The 25,830-nt window shown below is 45.3% G+C and overlaps 1 protein-coding gene, 1 long non-coding RNA gene and 1 other non-coding gene across 11 annotated transcripts in view; 2 read left to right on the top strand and 1 right to left on the bottom strand.

Moving 5' to 3' along the window:
• The window catches only part of Slc7a15 (solute carrier family 7 (cationic amino acid transporter, y+ system), member 15), a 70,586-nt gene extending 48,402 nt beyond the window's left edge, over positions 1-22,184 (top strand). Inside the window, exons 1-6 of one of the 7 annotated variants that reach the window (XM_011243877.3) lie at positions 11,029-11,878; positions 14,851-14,984; positions 15,159-15,288; positions 16,160-16,284; positions 20,333-20,470; positions 21,090-21,177. In XM_011243877.3, the coding sequence (XP_011242179.1) occupies positions 11,120-11,878; positions 14,851-14,984; positions 15,159-15,288; positions 16,160-16,284; positions 20,333-20,441 (1,257 nt within the window). In that variant the 5' untranslated portion in view covers positions 11,029-11,119 and the 3' untranslated portion in view covers positions 20,442-20,470; positions 21,090-21,177. Of the gene's footprint in view, positions 1-11,028; positions 11,879-12,161; positions 12,468-13,570; positions 13,803-14,850; positions 14,985-15,158; positions 15,289-16,159; positions 16,285-20,332; positions 20,471-21,089 lie in introns of those variants that run through there. The other 6 variants (NM_001038660.2, XM_006515119.4, NM_177802.3 and 3 more) reach the window with 6 other exon arrangements.
• Positions 1-25,830, bottom strand: part of 5033421B08Rik — a 76,905-nt gene that overhangs the window by 37,403 nt on the left and 13,672 nt on the right. The gene's annotated exons all lie outside the window — the stretch shown is intronic.
• LOC115488071 lies at positions 24,429-24,568 on the top strand. Its single transcript, XR_003950340.1, has one exon. It is a non-coding gene; the product is annotated as a small nucleolar RNA SNORA48 (small nucleolar RNA).

The raw sequence follows: 25,830 nt of genomic DNA, 5'->3' as shown, positions 1-25,830 counted from the left end.
CAGAGTCAGGCATAACTCTAGGAGGTGGAGACTAGCCTAATTTATATAGTGAGTTCCATGCTAGCCAGGGCTAAATAGTGAGACCCTGACTCAAAATAAAGAAAGTGGAATAAGAAAATTGTGTTTCCCTTGGCCTGACTAGCAAAGAAAGTGTGATTACTTAGCAAATTGCTGCTAGTGAGACCACCTACTTAGTGAATTGATTATTACTCAAATGGTGCCATTGTAGAAAGACACACAAATATCTTATTGACATTTCTGACACCATGAGTGCATGACAATATTGTAAGTTTTATGCCTTATTTTGTTGAAGAGTCATTCATACATTTAAAGTGCAAATGTGGGCTGGAGAGATGGCTCAGCAGTTAAAAGCATTGACTGCTGTCCCAGAGGTACTGAGTTCAATTCCCAGCAACCATGTGGCGACTCACAACCATCTGTAATGGGATCCCATGTCCTCTTCTGGTGTGTCTGAAGACAGCTACAATGTACTCACATACATAAAACAAACAATTTTTTTTAAAGTTGCTTAGCTATCAGATCACTTAAGTAATGACACAGTTTAATCATGAGTGGGTGCTCATGAGAGTTCCCTGTGGCTACCCAGGATTTGGTCCCAGCCTCCTAGCTATAGTCTCCTCATCTCCTCCTACATGGGACATAGACGTCTAGAAATGAACCTCCCTAGCGACACGGGACTCTAGTTCTTAGCCCCCCACCATGCCAAACCATCTGCTGATCATCAGTGATTCCGGGGAAAGATTTTTCAAAATGATTGTACCCGATTAACCATCCCTCTTTATGTTAACTGAAGGGCAGAAATGAGAAAGTATTATGAAATGTCATAAGAATGAAGTCACAGAATTCTTTAGCCATGGGGAAAACATGAGACATGGGCTCCAGTCTCTGCAGACTTCCTGTGCCATACAGATACCCACAAACACCCGGGAAAGCCTTTTCCTGCTCCTCTCACTTCTCACCTGGAGCTAAGTGTGGTGGAAGACATCCAGTAAGCATCCTGTGCTGGCTGCTGCAACCTCCCTCTTGTTCTTAATTAGTGTAAAGGAAAAACAACCTCAGCAACTCTAGCCCCTCCCATTCCATTTCAGGAGCACGCACTCTCAGCCACTGGGGTTGTATTTCTTCCCCAGTGGCTGTCTACATTTTGGTTCCGGTCAACCCTTGTTCTGACTCTTGATGGGCCTCAATTTGACTTTTAGGTTGATTAGTATATAGGGTGACACCTGAGATTTTTGTGGACTTAAATCATGCAGTTCAAACAATTTTTCTCAGTTACTTCTAGGTTTTATTATTTGTATTGAATTCTAGCAATTTTTTTCCTGGCAACTACTGACTTTTTTCTTTTTAATTTGTTAATATTACACACACACACATGCACACACACACACACACACACACACACACATACACACACACACACACTCACATGCACTCACACCAAGGGTATTTTGAGATAAGGTCTTGCTGTGTAGGTAAGATTGGCCTTGATCTGATCCTCTTATCTTGGGTCCCTGGAGATTACAGGCACTTGTTGCTATAAACAGATTAACCTTTCTTTTCTTTGCTTCTCTCTCTCTCTCTCTCTCTCTCTCTCTCTCTCTCTCCCCACCCCCCTCTGGTGTGATGTGTATATTCTGTTGGGAATCTAACCTAGAACTTCATCACACTGTTATATTTCATATTGTGGTAAATAATGTGAATAAGCTTTCTGAAAGTTAGATGCCATTGCATTAGCGAGACAAACCTTTGTCTTGATAAAATTAGATAAATACACTGTTGGATTTCATTTTTAATGCTATGTTAAGAAATTATATGGGGCTAGACAGTGGTGGCACACATCTTTAATCCCAGCACTTGGGAGGCAGAGGCACATGGATCTCTGAGCTTGAGGACAGGCTGGTCTATAGAGTGAGTTCCAGGACAGCCAGGGCTACACAGAGAAACCTTGTCTCAACAAAACAAACAAACAAAAAACCAAAATGAATCAACAACAACAACAGCCCCAAAAAGAAGGAACAAAAACAATTATGTTTTTATATTTATAAATGAGGGTTTTGGGTTTTAGTTGTATGTGTGTGTGTGTGTGTGTGTGTATGTGTGTGTTTGTTGTTGTTGTTTTGTGGCAGGGTCCCATGGAGCTCAGTCATTGGATAAAGACTTCGTTAAGAAGACAGGGAAAATAACTTTGGGGAAGTGCCTCTCTGCCCCAGGGGAAACCAACAGCTTCGAACTCTTTTCTAGCCAGAACTTCACCCTTGGAGCACAAGATTTCTCATTCCCAAGGCTGCCCCTGATGACCCATGCCAGGGTCTCCCATATCAAGGAAACCTGGGGGGCTTCCAGGGCAGGAGAGGGACTGAGGAGGGCCATGAGCTCTAGATTGAATATGCTGAGGTGGCAGTGTTTGAGGAGCTGGCAGACGGGCATCAGTCAGCAGCTGAACAGATAGGTCTGAAGCCCCAAGGTGGATGTTCTCCACCTTCCTAAAGCTGAGACCCTTTAATTCTTCATGAAACGTGACCCCGAGCATAAAATTATTTTTGTTGCTTCTTCATAACAGTAATTTTGTTACTATTATGAGTAATAATGTAAATATCCAATATGCAGGATATCTCACATGGGACCCCTGTGAAAGGATCATTTGACCCAACCCCCAAAGCGGTAGAGACTCTCAGGTTGAGAATTGCTGCTCTAGAGAGAGGTCAGGGACAGAAATATAGATCTAGCAAACAAAACAGAAACAAAACAAACAAAATCCCACAATGGTGCAATGGCAGCCAGAAGAATTGATGGGATTTGGAATCAAGAGAAATTGACATCTGAGGTGACCAGCAGGCAGCTCCTCTAGAGGTACAGATAGGTTGGAACAAGCAAGAACCCGCAAGTTCACGAATTTCCAGCCTGGCCAGAGCTTGGTCAGGGCGGGTGAGGGTGTTGGTCACCGCCCAAGATGATGAACTCCAGGGACTAAGGCACGGTGAGAAGCCTGGCTGCGGGGGAGAAGCAGGATAGGCCCAGGAATGGGAATGTTGACGACCGGATGTCTCCAGCCTTCTTTGCAACCCATCTCTTGTGCTCTCCTCCATCTGTCTGATCCCTCTATGTCCACTAGAGGGCGACATCTCACAGCCTCGGTTCCAGCAGTCACGCAGAGTCAGTTTGTTAGCTGCCCTCTTGTGGGGATCAAGGAAATGCTGAACTTCTGGGGCCTCTTCCCTCCCAGGACTCTCCTGTTGTTATAGCGACCTATGTGGCAGGAGATTTTGTGTTTAGGAAAGGGGGTAGAAAAGCAGTTTCCCTCTTTCTGCCTTCTAAATTGAGAAACACTGCAGGCAGTTATTTCTGCCTGACAGGAAGATGGGACCTTCTCAGTGCCTGTGATTGGACAATCACTTTCTCGGGCTCTTCAGGGCTGAGGGCCGCGAAACTCAAGAGATAGGAGTTAAGTGATTTGTAGCCAGAATATCTTACAATGCTCTAGTCTATTTATTTTTAGGAAAGGTTTCTCTAGCCTTGGGCAGCCTGGAACTCACTATGAAAATCAGGCTGGCCTTGAACTCACAGAGATCAATTTGCCTCCATTTGCCATCCCCCACCCCACCCCCTTTAATAGACTCTCAAATATCCCAGGCCTGGCTACGAACTCACTGTGACCTTGAACTTCTGATCCTCCTGTCTCTACCTCTCAAGTGTTGGAACAATAGATACTGGCCATTGGCAGTTTATCCCACGCTAGAGATGTAAACTTGTGCCTGCTAGCTAGGTGCTCTACCAATTTAGCTATAGCCCGACTCGGTGTCCGGGACATTTCTGAAAGGAGTTCACCGTGATGCAGAGTCTCAAAAGCCCAACTCCTTCCCACGAGCTGCTCCATGCCACTTCACCAGGGGACTTGTGGGCCAGGTAACTTCTGAAAGGCCCTTTGTGACCAGAGGCCACAGCAGAGGTATCTGAGTAGTCAGGACCATTTCTGAAGGCACAGTCAGGGCCAGAGTGGCTGAATTTCCCAAGTGAGTAAGACAGAAGTGGCAGAATCTGGTTGGGAGGTCGTGTGTGAAGAAAATCCTAGAACAATGCTTTGGGAAGCTCAGCGTATGAACAGATAGCATGACCGTGTGTGGTTACGTGGAAAGGTTTTTACTGCAGCCATGAGAAAGAACAAGCAGAGGCACCTGGGAGAGTCCAGACAGAGAAAGGAGTAGACCAGCAGACTGGACCTAGTCATGAGAGAAGCAGGAGTCAGGTAGACAGAGAGACAGAGACAGAACAATGGAGTAGAGAAAGGAGAAGGAGGGAGACAGAGCGAGGGAGGGAGACTGGGAGAGCAAAATAGAGAAAAGGCATGGCAGGATTATAAGGAGAATGAATAGTTTGGTGGGAAGGAGCCCATGAGCTGCATGGTTTAGAGGAGGGGAGGAGAGGAGGAAGGGAGGAGTGCTAGGGTGCCAGCCAGTGTGGACTCTGAAATGTGTATCAGGTACTTGTGATACTGAAGGGGCCTGGAGGCCAGCATTTTGCAAACAAGCACCAGGGATAGCCGTTTGCTCTTCTGCCTTTTGGAATCTGAGGAAATGGAGTTTCCTTTGGACCTGACAACTTGTTGAAGGCCTCAGCAGCAGCCTCTCCCTACCCCCACCATAGCCACACAGCCGTGGTCCACTCAGGGAAGGATTGCCCTGTTTGTGCTTAGAGAGCAAGCCCCTGGACAGGGGGTCTGAGGAGGGGTCCAGGGACTTTGATACAAGTCACTGGCTTCAACAGCATCCTGGACATTCTTTCCCCAGGGCCCCAGGTTTGGATGGCCTTAATCTTGCCATAGGGGATGTGCTTGGTGGCTGTCTGGAATGTCAGTGTGCTGCCAGGAGAAGGGCAGTGTGGTGCCTTTCCTGCGGGCAGTCAGCTGAAGCTCCCGGCTGCATGGCTATGGCTGAAGTCTGGGTTTGGATATTAGGAACAGTGAGGGCAAGCATGCTTCACAGAAGGAAGACTACTAAGGCCCACCTGTAAAGTCTGCCAGTCACTGAATGGCAATTAAGGGTGGGGGTGAGGGGGTATGTGACATCTAGAGTCCAGGTGGCAAGGGTCATTATTGAGTTGAGAGATCCCAGATATAAAACAGTGTCCTTTGTCCTTCTCACTAAGACTTTTCATCCCTGTACTGCTACACAGTCACCCAGGGCCCAGTTGCCTGGATACAGTTTTGGGGAGAATCTTGGAGGAACATTTCAGCACCCTCACTTAGCTGTGTAGGGAGGCTGCTGAGTCACCACCACTCAGAGCGGGCTGGTGTTATAATCAAGTCTCTGACTTGCTCCCCTCTGCTGTGCTTTGAGCTTCAGGTCACCACAGTTAAGAAGATAGCGTTGGGTCAGTTCATCTTCAGGAATCTGCCAGCATTGTGGGTGCTCAGCATGGGATACATCGTGATTCCTGTTTGGGTTAATGTTTAGCTATTGTACTGTAGATTTAAAAAATGCATTTTAAAACAGTGTCTCGTGTATCCCCTGCATTGCAATTTTGGGCACTGAGTGACTATCACTTCCTGGTATAAGTCAAGGCAGCTACCGGTGTTCTCTAGAAAAGTCACTGCCTGGTTTGGCTCTGTACTTATTGAGCTGGGGAGCAGTTGACTGACATTTGGAGCAGGAAAGCCTACTCCAAGAGCAGCATAAAGCATCCCCAGGGGATGGAGAGATGGCTCAGCGGTTAAGAGCACCAACTGCTCTTCCAAAGGTCCTGAGTTCAAATCCTAGCAACCACATGGTGGCTCACAACCATCCGTAATAAGATCTGGTGCCCTCTTCTGGGGTGTCTGAAGACAGCTACAGTGTACTTACATGTAATAAATAAATAGATCTTAAAAAACATAAGTAAAGCATCGCTGGGCCTTTGGGCTAGTAGGGAGAGCCAGGGAAGTGTGCGCTTCCCGCTGCTCGACTTAGGGAAAGTGAGGAAGACTGGCTTTGAAACGGACAGAATGCAGCAGCATGGCGTTCGGACAGGTGGCTTTGCTTAGCTTTGCTCTGGGAGGTAAAGTCTCAAGTATACCAGGTTGGCCTTGAGCCACTAGGAAGCTGAGGATGACCTTGAACTTTTAACCCTCCTCTGTTCCTTCCACCTTCTTATGCTGCTTCTCCTGGGTGCTTTTGTGTGATGCTGGGGAATGAAATCCAAGTCTCTGCAAAGACAGGCGAACGCCCAAGTAGTCAACATGAATCCCTAGCTTACACAGACCCTTTCAAAATCCTGTTGCTAGTCCTTAAAACATTTCAAAAATTACTTTATTTTTATAAATACTTCTTAGTTTATGTGCACTGGTGTTTTGCCCTCATGTATGACTGTGCGAAGGTGTCAGATACCCCCGGAAATGGAGTTACAGGCAATCGTGAGCTGCCATGTGGGGGCTGGGAATTGAACCCAGGCTGCAGAGCCATCTCTCCAAGCCCTCAAAAATTACTTTCAATTCTTTATTTATGTATGGGGAGGGCTTGCTTGTACCACAGTGTTAATGTGGAAATCAGAGGACACCATGAGAGAGCCAGTTCTTTCCCTGCCATGTGGGTCCTGGAGACTGGACTCAGCGCTTCAGTCTTGATTGCAGGTTGAGCTATTTTGATGGCCCAGTATGTTTGTTTGGATTTGTTTATTTCATGTGTATGAATGTTTGCTTATATTCATGTATGTGTACCACATGGGTACTTGGTGCCCTCAAAGATTAGAAGAGGATACTGGACCGGAACTGGAGTTACAGAGAGTTGTGAGCCATCGTGTGGGTGTTAAGAATTGAATCTGGGTCCTTTAATAATGAGGGCTTTTAACTTCTAAGTCATCTGGCAAGCCCACACGCCATCTTCTTTTTAATTAAAAAAAATTGAAGTAAAATATATATAACATAGCGGTTTCAGTTTAAGTTCAGAGGGTTTTTTTTTGTTTGTTTTTCTGTTTGTTTGTTTGTTTTCAGTTTGTGTTACATTTCCAGGAACTGAACCCAGATTCACACATTCTGGGCAAAAACTTTATTCCTAATTTACTATTGAGCTAGATCGACTCCAATGTACTTTAAAATATTATATTCATAATGTGTACAGCCATAACAGTAGCCAACGCTAGAAGATTCTTATTACTCTCTCCCAAAGAAAATGCATTGATTCAAATCCATATTGTTTTTCCGGGCTTATCCATCCCAGACGCCTTTTATAAAGGAAGCCATGATACTATGAAGCCTTTAAGTCTTTACTTCCTGCTTGTTTGATGTTTGGTTTGTTTGTTTTTTAAACAGAATCTCATGCAGCCAGGCTGGCTTTAAACTAACTGTGTAGCCAAGGATGCCCTTGAACTCCCAACCTCACATGTGCTGGGATTACAGGTGTGTGCCACCCTGTCTGGTTTTATATGGTACTTGGGGCAGAGCCCGGAGATTCGTGCTTGCTAGACGGTGACTGTCAGCTGGGCTGTATCCTCAGTCCCTGTGTCTGACTTCTTTCCTTTAGGATAAACGAAGCTGTAAAGTTTGTCCATGTAGTTTCATGAATCCTCGCTTCATACTTTTTATGCATAAGTTACATTCCACTATACAGATATGCTACATTCAATTCATCCACTTATTACTTTATATAAATATGAGCTATTTCCACAGGATAGTGCTGTTATGCCAGGCTTAATGGTACAGACCTGTCATCGGGTAGTCAAGGCGGGGGAGTGTGAGTCCGAGGCTAGCCTGGGTTACGCATAGTGAGAGTTTATCTCAGACAAAACAATCTGACAATGAGAAAAAGAATAGCACACTGCATGAGAATTCATGTGATGCCTTCCTGTGACGTCATTTTGTTTGCTCCTGAGTTGAGTTGTGCTAAGGTCTTAGGGCCTTACCAAAGGACTGTGGCCCTGTTATACTATCACCCAGAAAATGATACAAACATTGGAACTTTGGAAATGGTCTCTAGATCTCACTGCTATGCTTCTGAAAATCGCCTCTCTAGCCTCTGCGTTGATAGCATTGTCAAGAGAACGTGAGATTGGCCTCTCTGTGTGGCCCTGGCTTCAGTGGCTGTTGAGCTTCTGGCACTGTCACTGGCTCACACATGGCTACTTGTCAGCCCTAGTTGCTGGCCAACACTCTCAAAGACCTTCTGGAGCTACACCACTGCTATCGTCTCCACCTGTCAGAGCTGAAGGACTTCACAGTGGATGTGGGTTGAAACTGCAAGCTTTGGAAGCCCCCTCAACTGGAGAAGATTCTCCAGGGAACTTGTAGCTGCATTTTCTGTCCAACTAACTGTTCCCTGCTTGGTGAGGCGTCTGTTTAACTTTTATATTAGCATGATATTATAAGGAAAATTTGTGTGAATACACCGAGCACATTTAAAGACAAATCTTGGGTGGATTTCCCGATTGCCAGGCATCCACGGGCTGTGCTTCAGCGTTTGGCGTTGTTGGCAAGATTCCATAGGATGTGTGACTGGCTGGCTAAATGATCGTACAACTGGGCAGAGAAGGAGTTGAAGGAAATCCCTATAAAAACCTTGGAGTCTAATAGTAACTTGGTATATCCAAAAAAAGAAAGTTCAGATTTTTGTTGGAATGGCCATCCAAATTACTAGATTTTCAAAAATGCTTCAGAGATTATTTAAAAAGAATCCTGGATGAGATGATTATCCAAAAGACCGATAGGAGAATATTGATAGACTATTCAAAAAGAAATGACCCAGTGAAACTTATATAGTATATACAGGTTATTATAAAAAAAACAATCCCCCACAAGTTCAATGGTCATTGAAGTCACTGCTCCATACAGAGGTCAGCTTCAAGTTCTCTTTCCTATGGGTACCAACACAGGGTGGTAGCTTTCTACTATTAGTGCTCACAGCTTGGGGCTCATGGTGGCTAGTCTTGATGATGTCAACTTGAATACATTTGGAGTTAATCAAAACTCATGCAACTGGACCAACTCTAAATCTGGATCTTTTGAGGTGGGAAAACCACCTTAAATCTGGGCCACTCCTTCTGCTGGCAGCCTATATAAGGGGCGTGGAAGAGGGATGTTCTTGTTCATTGCCTGCTTGCTCTTGCTCCCAATGGCAAATCCATCACTTCACTATTAGAGTTTACTTCTTCAAGATTTTGGTATATACCAAAGACCAACTGAGACATCAGCATTGTGGACTGAACAACTACTGATTCTTAGACTTTCCATTGATAGACAGCCATTATTAGATTAACTGGACCACAACCTGTAAGCCACTCTAAAAAATACTATGTCTATGTCTTGGAGGTTATCCTTGCAACAGACGTGAAACGTAAGAGGGACACTCAAGAGCCATGACAGTTAAGGTCCTTGTGATGGTTTGTATATACTCGGCCCAGGGAGTGGCACTATTAAGAGGTGTGGCCTTGTTGTAGTAGGTGTGACACTGTGGGTGTGGGCTTTAAGACCCTTATCCTAGCTGCCTGGAAGTCAGTTTTCTCCTAGAAGCCTTCAGATGAAGATGTAAACCTCTCAGCTTCTCCTGCACCATGTCTGCCTGGATGCTGCCATGCTCCTGCCTTGATGATAATGGACTGAACCTCTAAGCCAACCTCAATTAAATGTTGATCTTATAAGAGTTGCCTTGGCCATGGTATCTGCTCACAGCAGTAAAACCCTAACTGAGACCGTCCTGGTACTGACACATTCCTGAGATCCAAGTTGTTCATGTGGCTAGCTTGAGCTAGAGAAGCCTGATAGAAAACTCTAAGTACCTTTATGCCTACTTATGGAGTCAACATCTTTACCCGAAATTCCAGTAAGTTCTTCTTACCTTTACTGTAACAGCATTACCAAAGGTTCTATTACTGTGTTTTTAAAGGAAAAGGGTGATCAATAAAAAGCTAGACACAATATCCTGAAATAAATGTTATTCATAGATCGGAGAAATTTAATCTTGTTAAATATAATTTAATATTAATTACATAGACACACACACACATATATACATATATACACACACAAACATATGAAAATACATATATCCTTTGAATATTTTATCTTCCTGGTTTTAACACCAATCCCTCTTTTCCCCAGTGGAACTAATGAAAGTTGTCCAGAGAGTAAGGGATGTGACCACATTGATGAAATACTTACTTTGCTTCATACACTGTCCAAACTATTTCAGATTGTTAATTTTCAAGGATCTCTACAAGCTAGCCTCCACTAACTGATGGGCGAGTAAGATGAAGTTCAATCTCTCACACAACTTTGAGGCTGTAGATCTGGGATTTGAAATTAGTACTCTCATCCTAAAAATATGTGCTCTGTCAATTTATGCTTTAGTTAGTATGCATGGAGGCAGGTTTATTTACCACCTGGGGGAGTCTGAAACATCTTTAGGAAGTCTACCAGGAAACAAGGATTCCAATACAGTCTTAAAGCCAGTTGCATAAAGCCTAGTTCAAAGAAGAACCAGAAGGCCTGGTGAAGAGATAGGATGGCATTTGTTCCTTGGCAAGAAGGAAGGAAGTGGCTAAGAGTACAAGCTCTACCTGTGACGTGAAGGGAGAAGGGAGATGCCAGAGGCAGAAGGGAACAGTGGGGGTTGGAGGAGGGGGAGAAGATGTTCGAGGAAGGAAGAGGCTTGGCTGTCCTCATGCCTACATAGAACACTCACCCAGGTGTCATTTAACAATGTTGCTGTGGGACTGGACAAGAGAAATTTCTTCCTTCCCTCTCTCCCTCCTTCCCTTCCTCTCTTCCTCTTGCTCTCTCCCCACTTCCTTTCTTCCCTCTCTCTGATCTGCTGTGCTGGGGATGGAACTTGCACATGCCGAACAAACACCCTGTCACTGAGCCACACCCAACATGTCCATAGCGATTCTGACCCCTTCTCTCCCGGACCTTTCTTGAGTTACACTGACCCGTGGCTCCAATAGATAGTCTGTGCTGAGGCTTGAGGTGAACCACTCGCTTGATCAGCTCCTTCTAAACCACGCCCTGGATCTTTGCCCTTCAGTTTGGACTCCCTCCAGCACTGTAATCATTAATGCCTTCGGGAAACCCACGAACATTAGGTACCAGAGCCTGTACCTGTCAACAACCAGAGGCAGTGTCTGCTGAAGTCTCGAAATGGAGCGAAGTGAGGAGAAAGATGGCAGCAACAAGCCCGCGGGGCAAGAGCAGGGCAGTGGGACAGCGGGGCTGATGCTGAAGAGGGAGATTGGTCTGTGGAGTGCAGTGTCCATGACCGCTGGCTGTATGATTGGTTCTGGCATCTTCATGTCACCACAAGGGGTCTTGGTTTACATAGGCAGTCCTGGAGCCAGTCTTATTGTCTGGGCAACCTGTGGACTCCTGGCCATGCTGGGTGCCCTGTGCTATGCTGAACTGGGCAGCCTGGTTCCTGAGTCTGGGGGAGATTATGCCTACATTTTGCGAACCTTTGGCTCTCTACCTGCCTTCCTGGTCATCTACGTATACGTTCTGGTAGGCAGACCAGCCGGCATCACTGCGGTTTCGCTGAGTTTCGCTGAGTATGTACTGGCTCCCTTTTACCCAGGCTGCTCCTCGCTCCCTCAGGTCATAGTCAAGATTGTGGCTTCTTCTTGCATCCTGCTGCTGCTTTTGATCAATTTCTGGAGCTCACGGATGTCCACTGTGCTGATGAACGTGTGCACGACTGCCAAAGTGTTCTCGCTGCTAGTCATTGTAGTGGGTGGGGCTGTGGTGCTGATGCAGGGCCATGCTTCCACAGAATCCCTGCTGTTTGCCTTCCACAACACAACACAGCAGGCAGGGCGCATTGGCATGGCTTTCTACCAGGGGCTGTGGTCCTTTGATGGCTGGAGTAATATCAACACAGTGATAGAGGAGCTCAAGAATCCAAAGGTGAGTTTAGTGTGCTTTTCTGTGGGTGAACCTCTGACCATTTGCAGCTTCGGGAATTGACGTTCCAACTACTCAAATAACTGAGTCGTGAACAATCTAATGGGAATCAAGGTTCTCTTGCTGTGCTCGTAGGACTTGTATGGCAGCCCATCTGCCTTGAGTAGTTTAGGGGATTTTAACTATGGCTTCTTAATAAGCAGAGTACTTTATAGCATCATACCTGTGGTTTCATCTTTCTGCCTCTTAGGTTAACTATCAACACCCCACTTTTTCTTTTTTGCAGGGGAATACTGAAGTCTGCAAGAGGGGAATTATTTTGAACTCATACTGTCAGCACTCTTATTGATTCTGTTGGCCACCTCCTGGATGGTTTCCTCCAGAACATTGCAGTAGATACTTCATAGTTTCTGAAGCCTGGGAGCCACTTTGGCATGGGGAACAAACCAGTCATACCTCCTCACCTTACCTGTGAGCTAGCCTGGATAACCATTGTGCTAGCCGGTCTTCAGGGCTACCTAGGACTCAGCTGTGGCATTTGGATCTTCAGTGACTAACATGCTGATCTTTGCCATAAATATATTTTCTGAGATGTTGTTTGTTTTCTTCTTCCCTTGCAGGAATTTCAAAATCTCACAGAATGGGAACTGCAAGTCTTCTGCTGTCCCTGCTGTCCCCGATGGGCTGGCTTAGGGGCACTTTGGCTTTCAGAGATTTGGCAAAGGCTCACTGGAGGGGAGGGAGCGATTGAGAAGAGAAGGGCACCTTGGAGAGAGAAGCACAAGAACAGGGTGTGGGGGACAGATGGAGACAGAGGAAAGAGAAACAAAGACAAGTGAGAGATAGAAACAAACAAAGCAGAGACAGAAACAGACAAGGGAGAGACAGGCAGGAGAGAGGGGGAGGGGGAGGGGGAGGGGGAAGAGGGAGAGGGAGAGGTAGAGGGAGAGGGAGAGGGAGAGGGAGAGGGAGAGGGAGAGGGGGAGAGCATGCCTACAAGTCCTAGGGACTAATTCTTATTTTTATTATTATTTTTTCTTTGAGACAAGAGTCTCGTTGTAGGCCTGGTGGGCCTTGAACGTGTTCTGTGACTAAGAATGCCCTTAAACTTCTACTCCTCCTGTCTTTACGGGAGATTACAGGAGTATATCACCATGCCTGGTGATTTTTAATTTCTTGCATATAATTTTGTTCTCCTAATTCTTTGTGTGTGAAAAGGGACTGTTGTAACAAGTGCTCCGAGTTACTCCTCAGGCTCTGAGGATTCATTGGTACACTCTTGGCAGACGGCTTGGGAAGTTCTCAAGTACATGGGTAGCACATGCTTAGGGTTGTCTCAGCAGTAGAGCCCGCTTTCTCAAGCCAGACCATGGGCTTTCCCAGTAGGTCGAAGGAGTAGGGTCCCTCAAACTGAAGGAAGTAAAAGCTTTTCTAGAAAGGATCCAAGAGTTGGGATTTCAGGCCCTCTATTCATTAGTTCCTGTTGCAACTACTCATACTGTTGTGGTAGCAGGAAAACTTCTGTAGATAAATACAGGAACACAGCTGTGTTTCAATAAAAATTCATTGACAGTATTGGGTCACATGGTCCATGGCTTGATGATCTCTGCCAGAGCTGGGACTTTCTTGATAGGGGTTTCAAAGCCAAAATGCAAAGTATTTAAAATTTTTCCTTAACTTGCTCTGAAGGGTAGAGAAAGGGTATATTTATTTCTTATTCTCCTCTCCTGCACCAAAGCAACTACAGAAACTTTACCAAGTCAGGATCACCCTTACCATGCAGACTCCTTACGGTTTGAATGAAGAATTCAGGACCCTCAGAATGAAATCAGAAGACCTCATTCTTTGTGTGCTATAGTGGCCAGAAACATGTCTTTGAGCCAACCCAGGGCTCTACTGTTGTCATGGCTCATTACCTGGGAAAGAGGTTAGATTTAAAAGTGTCTCTTGCCCTGACTACCTGTGAGGTTGGGTCATGCATACTGGGTGCTCACTGTGCCAGGGCCATCCCAATAAAGCCCGTGAGAACGAGAACACCTTGGCTACAGGCAGACTTGTGTGAGCCTAGGCAGAGCCACATTCCACACCCTGGGTGGCAAAGCAGTAGTTGCTATACCTCTTCTGTGCTCAAGGCAACTTTCCTTTGAACTCCTTTGGAGTCCCAGATTTTCAGGCTGGAGGGGGCTGGGAGAACTCACATACAAGAGTTGCTATCCTGCTTGCTTTATGTTCCCTAGTTTGCAATATAGTCCTCTTGGGAGGGTGGACCGGACCGACACAGCAGAACAGTCAAATAAGACCTCCTGGGAGAGGAGACTGGAGTCCCGGCACGGCTCTGCAGAGGGCAGAAAGGACAGAGCCTGCCACTGTACCAGGGTACACAGGGAAGGAGACAGCATCAACACTGAGGCTGACTGCCAAGAGCTGAGCTAGGTCGGGATGGCCGCCTTGTTCTCAGTGTCCCTCTCCACTTTTAAGAATTTCTATGAGCAGAGCTCAGTCCTGGCAGAAAGCTCTGGAAACTGTCCTTTCTTTAAGGCCGCTATGCTAATCAGAAGTGGATGTTCCCAGGAGGGGCAAATACTATGTATGGCAAAGCACACTAGTGAGGTCTTTAGCTTTCTTTCTCTTCTGTTTTCTTTTGTTAAAAAAAAAAATCCTCTTCACATCTCCCTGAGCCATTTCCAAGCCTCAGAGAGAGTCCCAGTGACGGCCCTCTTCATCCTGGAAGCTTTGGTGATGCCACCACTGTTCCCTCTGTATGTCTACTGCTGTCTGCCAACCTCTTGTCAGTTCCCACACATCTGTCTTTCTGTGCCCATGCATGGAATCATGACCTCACGGTGGAGGAACACAGAGCTTCCAACCCCCAGGGTCTGGCCAGTACCCTGTGCATAGCATAGTTCTGAGTTTGTTCTGAAGGCCTAGAACGACCTCACTGACTAACCTTTGCCCTCTTCTCCCTGACCCTGCAGCAGAACCTGCTGTGGGCAGTGATGACTGCCGTCCCCCTGGTCACCATCCTGTATGTCCTGGTCAATATCAGTTACCTGCTGGTTATGTCACCCTCAGAGATCCTCTCCTCTGATGCCATAGCTGTGATCTGGGGGTGAGTGAGTCACGTGGTACACCGCCTGGGCCCTAGATAGACATTATGGACAGGGAAGGATAGCGCTCCTACGTGGATTTGAACTTGCCTTTAAATGCCTTGTTTTCTGTTTCCTTCTGGTCACTTTCAAAGTTACTGCTAGGGTTCTTGCCATTGATCCCTCTGTTGTTCTAGGGACCGAGTTCTGGGGTCCTGGGCCTGGCTGGTGCCCTTGGCTGTTGCTCTTTCAACATTTGGCACTGTCAATGGGGGGTTCTTCAGCGGCAGCCGCGTGTGCTATGCAGCTGCGAGAGAAGGTCACATGGTAAGAAGTGGGGTCACATAAGGTGGTGAGTGCTGCAAAAGGGGCCGAGACAACTTTCCCCTATACCTTCTTCTACCTGAGCTTTTAGCCCAAGCCTGGGCTTTCCCAATCAGATGTGACCCTCCTTTCTTCTATGAATGGGGACATTCCATGCAGTACCTCTCTAACGTATTCATAATCACTTCCAGGTTGTAGGGCAGTCATGGTCCTCTTCTGTGGGTTGAAAGATATGAGTGATAAAGTCTATTTGTGTACAGCAAGAGTACAGAGGCCACAGGGAGGGGGCCAAAGTACACATAGTGGCCTTTCCCTCAGAGGCTCTTTGCCCCTGTGTTAGTGGTTACTGTAATAATACTATTGAATAACAGACAACCCCACATCCCAGTGGCTTGAGGTAATAGTTGAATTGTTGATTCTTGTGTTACTTGTAGCCCTGTTTGTTTTGGTCATTCTTATTTTGGAATGACTCTTCATATTTTAAGTATCCAGGCCAAAGCAAAGGTAGCTGCTGGAGAGTGTTTCTTGATTAATTCAGGAGTCAGGGGTTCAAGTTGTCAGATAAAACAGATGAACACATGGAAAGCCCTTGCTTGTCACTTGTGCTCATGTTTTATTGGATGAATTGAGTGACAGAGTCTAGTCTACATCAAAGGTTGAGAACTACATTCCCATCACGAGTCGCAAAGAGAGGGAGACAGTATTTTAGGATAATTAATCCTGGGTACTATAGCAACCCAAGGAAGCCCATCCCCTGGAAGCCACGGTACTAATGACCACCAGATTGGGCACACTGGTGTCCAGAGCGTGACAGGGCACAGGCTACTTCCTATGGCTTCTCAATAGCCTCTCTCACACCAACTGCACTTTCCAGCCGCAGCTTATGTCCATGATTCACGTGAATCGACTGACACCAGCCCCAGCCCAGATCTTCACCACGGCTGTGGCTTTACTGCTGGTCATCCCGGGAAACTTCAGCACCTTTGTGAACCTCTTAAGGTGAGTGAGATTTCACAGGCTGATATCTGTGTCCTAGACATATGTATATGAGTATGTGTATGTATATGTATATTTATGTATCTATATACCCTTATATGTACAAAGTTGCACATATGAATGTATGTGTTGTCTTCTGGAATGCCTATGTGCAAGTGCATACGCATGCATGTACGTACACACACACAGACACACACACACACAGACACACACACACACAAATTTTCTCATCATAGCAATCAAATACTCGACAAGAAACAACTTAAAAGAGGAAGGATTTGTTTTGGCACATGTAGAGTACAGACCAATGTGATGGAGAGGCATGGGAATGGGAATGTGTGGAGGATGTGATGAGAGGTCTGTGTAGCTGCTTGCTTATATCTCAGTGGACTGGGAGCCAGAGAGAGGACAAGAAGCTGGATGTTATAAATCTAAAGGCCTTCCCCTCCCCCAGGGACCCATATTTTCATTGAGCCTCCATCCCCCTACCTCTTGATAATCTCCTAAAACAGCAACTCCAGATGTTTCAAAGACATGAACTTGTGGGGGCATTATTTTACACCCAAATAACATCTGTCTGTCTGCCTGCCTGCCTGTCTGTCTATCTATCTATCTATCTATCTATCTATCTATCTATCTATCTATCTATTCTATCTACCATTTATCTACACACACAAACACACACACACACACACACACACACACGCTAAGGCTGGGCTGCTGCTGCTATCATTTTTTTTCTTAGTCCTCCATTCTGCTCCTAAGATGATGTTAAAGGGCATGTAGGCATTGTACTGCTGGAGAGCCCTTGGGTACGGTACGATTTTTTTCCCCCTTGTAGACTGAGCCAGTGCTCTGGACTCTGTACCATATAATTCTTCAGAAATCAGTGTAGATTCACAGCAAGCTGTTTAGGTACAGAGAATGATGTAACCATAGGAAGGGGATGCTCTGACTCTTTTTAATATTTTCCTCCAGACAGAAATCACAGGCTTGTGATACCCATTTGTAAATTTCTAAGCTCATCTGAAGCAGGGCTGATTCTTCAACTATCAGATGAGCATAGTACCTGGGTACGGAGGGTATTTTAGTAATTTCTCAGGCATCACTCGTTCTATTGCTCTGTTGTCTAATCTAGAACAGGTCGTTCATTCGCTCAGTGTTTGGTGTGGCTGTTGGGAACAGAAAGTCACAAATAATGGTTTATTTTCATATTTTCCCACGAGAAAGACGGAAATCATTATATGGTAATAACAAAATCTAATCTGCTATGGGTCTGAGGGTGTGGGTGTCTTCAGGTAGAGACTGGAGAATGTGGCCAAAATGTCTCAGTACAGAGCAAGAATCCTGGGGTGACCCATTGAGTTAGGACCTAATACTTTACGGTCCTGATCACCTCAAGGGACAGCTTGTTCTGGACCTTGCCTGCCAAGTTAGATAAAATTTGTCTATATATTCATGTGTATGCAGGTGTGTGTGTGTGTGTGTGTGTGTGTACTCGTGCATATGTGTATGTGGAGGACAGGGGACCAAACCTGGATGTCATTTCTTATATGCCATTTACATTTTTAAAAACTCAATGTCCTAGTTAGGGTTTCTATTGCTGAAATGAAACACCATAACCAAAAGCAAGTTGGAGAAGAAAGGGTATTATTTGGGTCATACTTCAACATCGTAGACCATTAATGAAGAAAGTCAGGAAAGAAAATCACACGGGACAGGAACCTGGAGAGAGGAACTGATGCAGAAGCCATGGAGGGGTGCTGCTTACTGGCTTGCTCATCATGACTTGTTCAGCCTGCTTTCTTTCTTATAGAACCATGCAGAGGAATTTTAATCCAGTGACATGGCTGTTCTGGCAAACGATCACATCCAAAGAGGATCCTAGATCCTCTAGGTCTACATGATCCAGCCAGAATGCATACACACCCTGGATTAAAGTATGAGATGGCTAGAATATAGATATGTCCTTAGTACACGCCTTTAATCCCTAACAATGAAGGTAAGGTTAGTTTATAGTAGGAAGCAGCCACATTTGAAAATGACATCTAATTGAGGGGCAGACAAAGTGATAAAGAAAGATTTGACAGAATGAGTTGGAGATGGGATATGTCCAACTCACAAGAGAACAACACAGGAAAGAGAAGCTACTGAAGAGCAGTGAGAGGGAGAGAAGGGTGTGGTGTGTGGTGTGGTGTGGTGTGGTGTGGTGTGGTGTGGTATAGCAGTTTTAGAAAGACTGATTGCAGAGAACAAGCTAGAGACAAAGGAAGACAGAACAAGCCAGAGAACAAGAAGGAGTCAGATTAGAATGTATTTCCAAAGTTAGTATGAGGCCAAGTAGAGTGATTCAGGCAGAAGCAGAAAGAAGTCAGATTGAATCAGTTAGTATGGAAGATTAGATTGTACACAGACTAGAAGCTTCCAGGCCTAGGGATAGTTAGAACAGAGAAGGAAATGCTCTAGGCTCAGCCCAAGCTGGGTATTTGCCCAGCTTGGATACAGCTCTCATCTCATCTCATTATCTGAGGAAATAAAAGCATCATTTATAGAACCAGGATCACCTGCCCAGGAATGGTACCACCCATAATGGGCTGAGCCCTTTCCACCAATCACTAATTAAGAAAATGCCCCACAGCCTGATCTTACTAAGAAATTGTCTCATTTAAGGTTCCCTCCTTTCAGCTAATTCTAGCTTGTGTCAAGTTGACATAAAACTAGTTAGCACATATAGCATCTCACTATGTAGCTCTGACTGGTCTAGAACATGCTACATAGACCAAGTTGGCCTAGAACTTAGGGCAATATTTCCAATTTGGAACTTATGGGCAAGTGTGAAACTAGCCTAATAGGTTAGGCTGGCTAGCCAGCGAGTCCCAGGTATCCACTTCTCTCTCCCTCGCAGTGCTGGGATTCCAAAGCCATAGCACCACACCTGGCTCTCCCACAGGGTTCTGGAGAGTGGACTCAGGTCTTTGTGCTTGGGCAGCAAGCTCCTTACTGACTGAGTCATTTCACCAGACCCTCAGAATAGTGGCAACCACTCAAACTATAGACCTTGGAAAGGACAGAGGCAAGAGCTTATTGGGTGTTTAGCAGCTTACATGTAATGTCACCAACCATAAAGGAAGGGTGGGTTGGGAGAAGAACTCTATTTCCAGTGAGATGCCCTTCCAATGAGCACAGGCCTCCTTGAGAGTCCACCGTATTCTCCTTTTCAAAATATTTTATTTTAAAAATTAATAAACTGTTTGACAGTTTCAAATTTGATTTTAGTTTAAAAGGCAAGAAGCAGTTATTCTTTGACAATCTCATATATAATATATGATACATAATATATAATACATAATATACAATACATAATATTATATGATAGTATGTATTATGTAATATATAGTATATGGTATATGGACTATAGTATATAGTGTATAGTGTAAGTATGTAGCATGTAGCATGTAGTGTAGTGTGTAGTGTATAGTATATAATATATAATGTGTAGTGTGTAGTGTGTAGTGTGTAGTGTGTAGTGTGTAGTGTATAGTGTATAGTGTATAGTGTATAGTGTATAGTATATAGTATATAGTATATAGCATATAGCATATAGCATATAGTATATAGTATATATTCTGGCCACACTCATCCCTCTACTCTCTCCTATCCTCCCTCTCTCATAAGCCACACTCTTTTCTTCTACCAAGTTCTTATCCTAATTTCATGTCTTTTTGTTTTGTGACTCACTGGGTCATCTTTAAGCTTTTTAAAATTTTAATTAGGATTTGTCAACTTTATTTTACGTGTGTTATGTCTGCATGTATGTTTGTGTGCCACATTCGTGCCTGGTTCTCACAGAGGTCAGCAGGAGTAGTCAGATCTCATGAAATTGGTGTTAAGGATGTTTGTGAGCCACCATATGGGTGTTGGGAACCAAACCCGAGTCCTCTGTGAGAGCAGCAAGCGCTCTAACCACCAGGCGATCTTTACAGCAATCCTTGGCTCTCCTAGAGAAGACCAAATGCTCCTTGTTGTCTTTGAGTATTTTGTCCTGATGCAGGCAAGTCCCGTCCAAGAGGCCTCATCTACCTTTACCACTTCTCGATGCAGCTTCCTGTCCTGGCTCACCTATGGAACTACCTTTGCCTGTCTTCTGTATTTGCGAATAAAGACAAAGAATCTCCCCCACACTTACAAGGTAACTTTCAGGATAGTCACCTTCCTCAAGGCCAGGCCAGTGCTTCTCAACCTTCCTAATGCGGCAACCCTTTAATACAGTTCTGCATGTTGTGGTGACCACCAGTCATAAAATTGTTTTTATTGCTACTTCATAACTGCAATTTCGCTAGTTATTGAATCATAATGTAAATACCTGATATGCAGGATATCTAATATGTGACCCCCACAAAGGGGTCGAGACCTGCAGGTTGAGAACTGCCAGCCTAGACAAGGCATATATCAATGGCTGCTATTGCCATTACATTTTGTAGGACATTGCACAATTTGGGTGGGTGGTGAGGGGTACTGGCCATTTATTTCTCTTCTGGAGGGCCATGAAGGGGAAAGATGGAAAACAAACGCTGAGGCCACATAGCACAGAGAGAGACCAATGCTAGGTTCCAGACTCTGCTTCTTAAAGAGCTCCCTATAGCCCAGGGGAGGCTCCCCTGGCCCAGCCTGGCATTCTAGGAGATACTGGAGGAGAGGCACTTGTGGCAGGTGGAAATAAATGAGAGGTAGATAGGAAGGACAGGACTCAGTGACACCCTCATCATTCCAGGTTCAGGGATCAAATAACTTCTTTGTGCCCTTTGCAGGTTCCCACCTTCATCCCTGCCATCATGCTCCTGGTGTCTCTCTACCTGGTGTTGGCACCCATCATTGACCACCCGCAGATAGAATTCCTATACATCTTCCTGTTCGTGCTCAGTGGCTTCCCGGTGTACTTCCTGCTTTTCCACTTCCAGTGTCAGTTCAAGTGTATACAAACGGCCACTATGCATCTCCAGCTGCTCCTGGAAGTTGCTCCAACCACTAAAGATCATTGACTGGGTGGTCTGATAGGTTCTGACTGCCCTCTTTACTGCAGACCCCACTCTTCCTACGGTTCTCTGCAGATCAACTATACATAATTCTAATAAGCACTTAGTGCTATAGTACAGCTGCTTCGAAGTTTGGGAATATCTACCAGGACACTATCCCATTTCTATAAAGCTTGCTCCTTTGACACAGGTACCACCTGGTTTCACAAAGGAATGTGCTAGTTGCAGGCAGACATTTAGTTGCTATTTGTAGCCTAAGTGGACAGCATGGAATGCATTTCTTCTTTGGGTTTCTGTCATTGGAATCCTGTAGTCTTACTTGGCCTCTGAGGTTGCTTGAGCTGAAGATTTGCATATCTTGGGATTAATATGGGGACACTTGTATCAAGTGGGCAGAGAAGTAGAGAAAGCCAGTATGGCATGAAGAATGAGGATGGTATATGATGAGATATACTTAAAAAAATGATATGGTGCTGAAGAGTGGGGAGGCAGGATCTGAAAGATTTGATTTTTGTCCTATAATCTTCTACTTGATGGTATTCCTTGCGTTTTACATCCTTCTTTTCCTTGTCCTTCTCTTCCTCCTCCTCCTCTTCTTTCTCCTCTTTCTCTTCCTCCTACTCCTCTTTCTCCTCTTCCTTCTATTTGTCAAAGCTGGATCCAAGGCATCATGTATACTTAGGCAAACATAATGCTGTCAATTTTCTGGAACAATTGACTCTGGTGAGTCTGAGTGGGTACCTATCTATTTCTGGCAATTAGATGAAATTTGTCTATGGTAATTCTTCTCGTTTGGGAAAACTTAAGTTATGGCTTGAAGCTGCCTATTTGCTTGAACAGTGCAATAAACAGTAGATGTATTGCTAGGAAGGAGGGATTGATTATTGACTTTGAGAAAAAGGAAAGACAGATATATTTCCAGGAGAAAGGACAAAGAGCTGGAATAGCTCCCATAAAAGCTAATATGATTATAAAAATAAAGAGAGAGAGCAGAGGGCAGAAACCTCGCTATCCTGGGATGAATGCGGGAGATGAAGATTGACAGGCACCTAGAATGTTAGTGAGAGTGTAGCTTCTGAGGGCATCTAGGGGGTGGGTGACTCAAAAGAAAGGGGCAGAGGACATCTTTTAGTTTCTCCTGAAAACTGGATTTAAGCAACTCATGTATGGCTTTAGTGCACCTTGCATACAAGACGTTTATTACTTTTCTGTTGGTGTGATAAAACACCATGACCAAGGCAACATATAGAAACTTTATTTAGGCTTATGGTTCCACGGGATAGGAAAAGTCCATCACCACGATGGCAGGGAAGTGTGGCAGCAGGCAGACATGATGACTACCACAGCTGAGAATTTGCATTTTGAACTTCAAGCATGTGACAGAGAGCACAGCTGGAATGGTGTGAGACTTTTGAAACTTCAAAGCCTGCCCCTAGTGACACACTTCCTCCAGCAAGTCCACACCTCCCAAACCTACAGGAATAGCTCCACCAAGGGCACGTAATGTTCAATAATCTGAGCCTATCAATCACGCACATTCTCATTACAACCACTGCTTACCCCATAAACTTGTTTCACAGTAGAGATCAGTCAGAAAAGTTCAACAGTTTGATTCAGTTCTGACACAGAGTTTGGTCCAAGCTGCTGGAATTACAGAAGTATACCACCACACCAATTCATGCAGTGCTGGGGATCGAACCCAAGGCCTTGGGCATGCGAGGCAAGCACACTACCAACTGAGCCACATGCTAGTCCCATTTACATCCTTTATAATGAACTGGTAAATGCAAAAAGCTGTTTTCCTGGGTTCTGTAAGCCATTGTAACAAATTATCAAGCTGAAAGTTAGGGATTGTGGAACTCTTGATTTGTAGTTCATTTGGTGAAGTATCAGGCAACCTTGTGGGTTGCAAATGATATCTGAAGTAGGTGCAGTTCTCATTTGTGATTGAGTCTCACAGGTGCCAGGGCTGTTGAGCAGCAGGTGGCCATCACCTGCAGAGTTGGTCATGAAACCACACTGACAAACTCGCCTTCTCTGTTCTCCTTCCCCACAATGCTGGAATCAAGCAAAAGAAACTTCTTCTAAGTATTAACCATTTGGTTTTGGGGCTTCATTTAATCATTGGGAGAAACTAAATTCAAGGTCCCAGACCCTAGGAGAGCTGGGGACTTCCCAATAGCTTAACAGCTTCTGTTGTAAGGAAACATTGTCCAAGTCCAGACACCGCAGGGACAACTTGTAAGGCAGCAGTTGTCTGAGTCCGTACATCTCAAGGACAACTGCATCTTGCTGCCAGGGTCAAACTAAGTTCATGTCCCCAGGCCCAGGAACCAACTCCAATCTTGATTGATAGAAATTCCCTTGCTCAACCCCTTATGTCAAAATATGATTGGACAATGCTACAGCCCACCCTGTTCCCCCTTGCTTCATAGATTCATTTAAAAAATATGCTGCACAGCATTTCCTCAGGGTTGTAGTTTAGCTCCTGAGTCTGTTTTGCAGCCCTAATCAATCAGTAGTGGCTTGGTGACAATACATTTTTGTCTCTCCACTGACCTGGTGCTTGAGTTGTGTTGGATTTAAATGAACCCCACAACAGGATATCTCTGATCCATCACCATCTCCTCTTTGGGGTGGGGGTGGGGCACCAGTGTGCAAGAGGGAGTGAGCCAGACATGCAGATGTTACAAGCAGGTTGTGATTCTGAGGTGTAACGCCGAGCCTCTCACAATAACTAGTACAGGCAGCATCCACTTTGAAATAGATATAGATATCCTATAGGCATTCCTAAAAACTCCTAATGGGATTTGAGGTGCATAGAGTACTTGTCTAACATGTTTGAAGCCCTTGATTTGATCTCTAGCTCCTCATAAGCAAGACTTAGAAGTTGAAGAACAAGGTTAAAAATTCATCTCCCAGCCAGGCGTGGTGGCACACGCCTTTAATCCCAGCACTCGGGAGGCAGAGGCAGGTGGATTTCTGAGTTCAAGGCCAGCCTGGTCTACAGAGTGAGTTCTAGGACAGCCAGGACTACACAGAAACCCTGTCTTGCAAAACAAAACAAAACAAAACAAAACAAAACAAAACAAAACAAAACAAAACAAATTTCATCTCCCCTGACAATGGGCAAAGAGACATCTTGTTGGTGTTGTTCTTATACCAGTTAGGAGCAGAGCAGATGGAAGACTTTTGTTTATCCTAGCTTGATACCTGGCTTGGTGGTCAAAGCTGTTTTATGCCCCAACACCATAAAACCCAAATCACTTCAAATCCAGGTAGCATGGCAAGAGAGAAGGAAGGCTGAGATCTACCTGCATTCTGCCGTGCTATGTGGTGCAGGTGGGGAAAGCCATTCACGGACCTGCCCTTCACCCTATGGCAAGGGTGAGCCTTAGACAAACAGAGCCCAGTCTACCACCACACAGTGAAGTACGGGAGGATGGAGACAGACCTGTGGACTGCCATGCCAACCACAGAACTGCACTCTAGCACTTGGCATAGGTGGGCCATAGACACCTGCTTGCAGGAGGATGTCACCCAGGAGCCCACCAGACATATGGCCAGCCTGCGGCGAGAGCCATCACAATGTGTGAGTATGTGGTGGACAGATGGGAGGGAAAAAGAAGTGGGGCAGCTGATCATTATGAAGAGAGATGGAATTGGAGACCAAGGGTGGAGAGGAAGGGCCTGCTGTGAGTGACTAGGCCCACCACCTGGGGTCATGGTGACATCTCAGCTTGAGCTGCCACTGAGGGCCATGTCTGGGTCCATGGCTATGCAGTGGCAGGGGTCAGTGTTGATGTTCATGGCTTATTTTTTTTAAAGACTTAATTTACTTTATATTTACACACATGAGTACACTGTCACATAGTTACATAGTAAGTCCTGTCTCCAAAAAGTAAGCGAGCAAGCAAGCAAGCAAACAAACAAATTAAAAGCTTTTCACTGAACTTAACATCTAATAAACAATCCAGGCTCTTAAGGAATAGGTATCAAGTGGAGAGGGTGTGTCTCAGACCAGCACTGTGCCCTGCCCACCACCCTTGTTTGGGGAATACCTGCCCATCCTCTAGGCCTTAGTACAGGCTACATTTCTTCCAGTCAGCTTTCTGTGGACCAAGCAGATCTGCTCAGACATGTGCATTGGATCTGTAATGGTTCATCTCAGCTGTCAACATGACTGGATCTGGAATCAACTAAGAGACACACTTCTGGGCGTGTCTGTGAGAGTATTTCCTGGAATGCTTAACTGAGTGTAGTCAGCCCTCCTCTAGAGTGGGCAGCACCTCCTGGCAGTGGTCCAGATTGAAGAGGTTGGAGGGAAAAGCAGTGCTCTTCTTTGCCTGCTCACCTTTGCTCCCTGCTGGTGAGTGCATCTACTTTGTAGCTGCTACTGTCTTTGCTGACACCAGAACCCAGCCAGCTTCCTCAGTCTTCAAATGTAGGCAATGCAGGCATCCCCCAGGCTTTCAGTGCCAGATTGGGACAGCTGAGACATGAAGCTTCATGGAAG

This window comes from Mus musculus, chromosome 12 (genome assembly GCF_000001635.26).
Source record: "Mus musculus strain C57BL/6J chromosome 12, GRCm38.p6 C57BL/6J".
Taxonomy (NCBI): Eukaryota; Metazoa; Chordata; class Mammalia; order Rodentia; family Muridae; genus Mus; species Mus musculus.
Note: the sequence above shows the minus strand (reverse complement) of the source record. Positions and strands in the feature narration are given on the sequence as shown.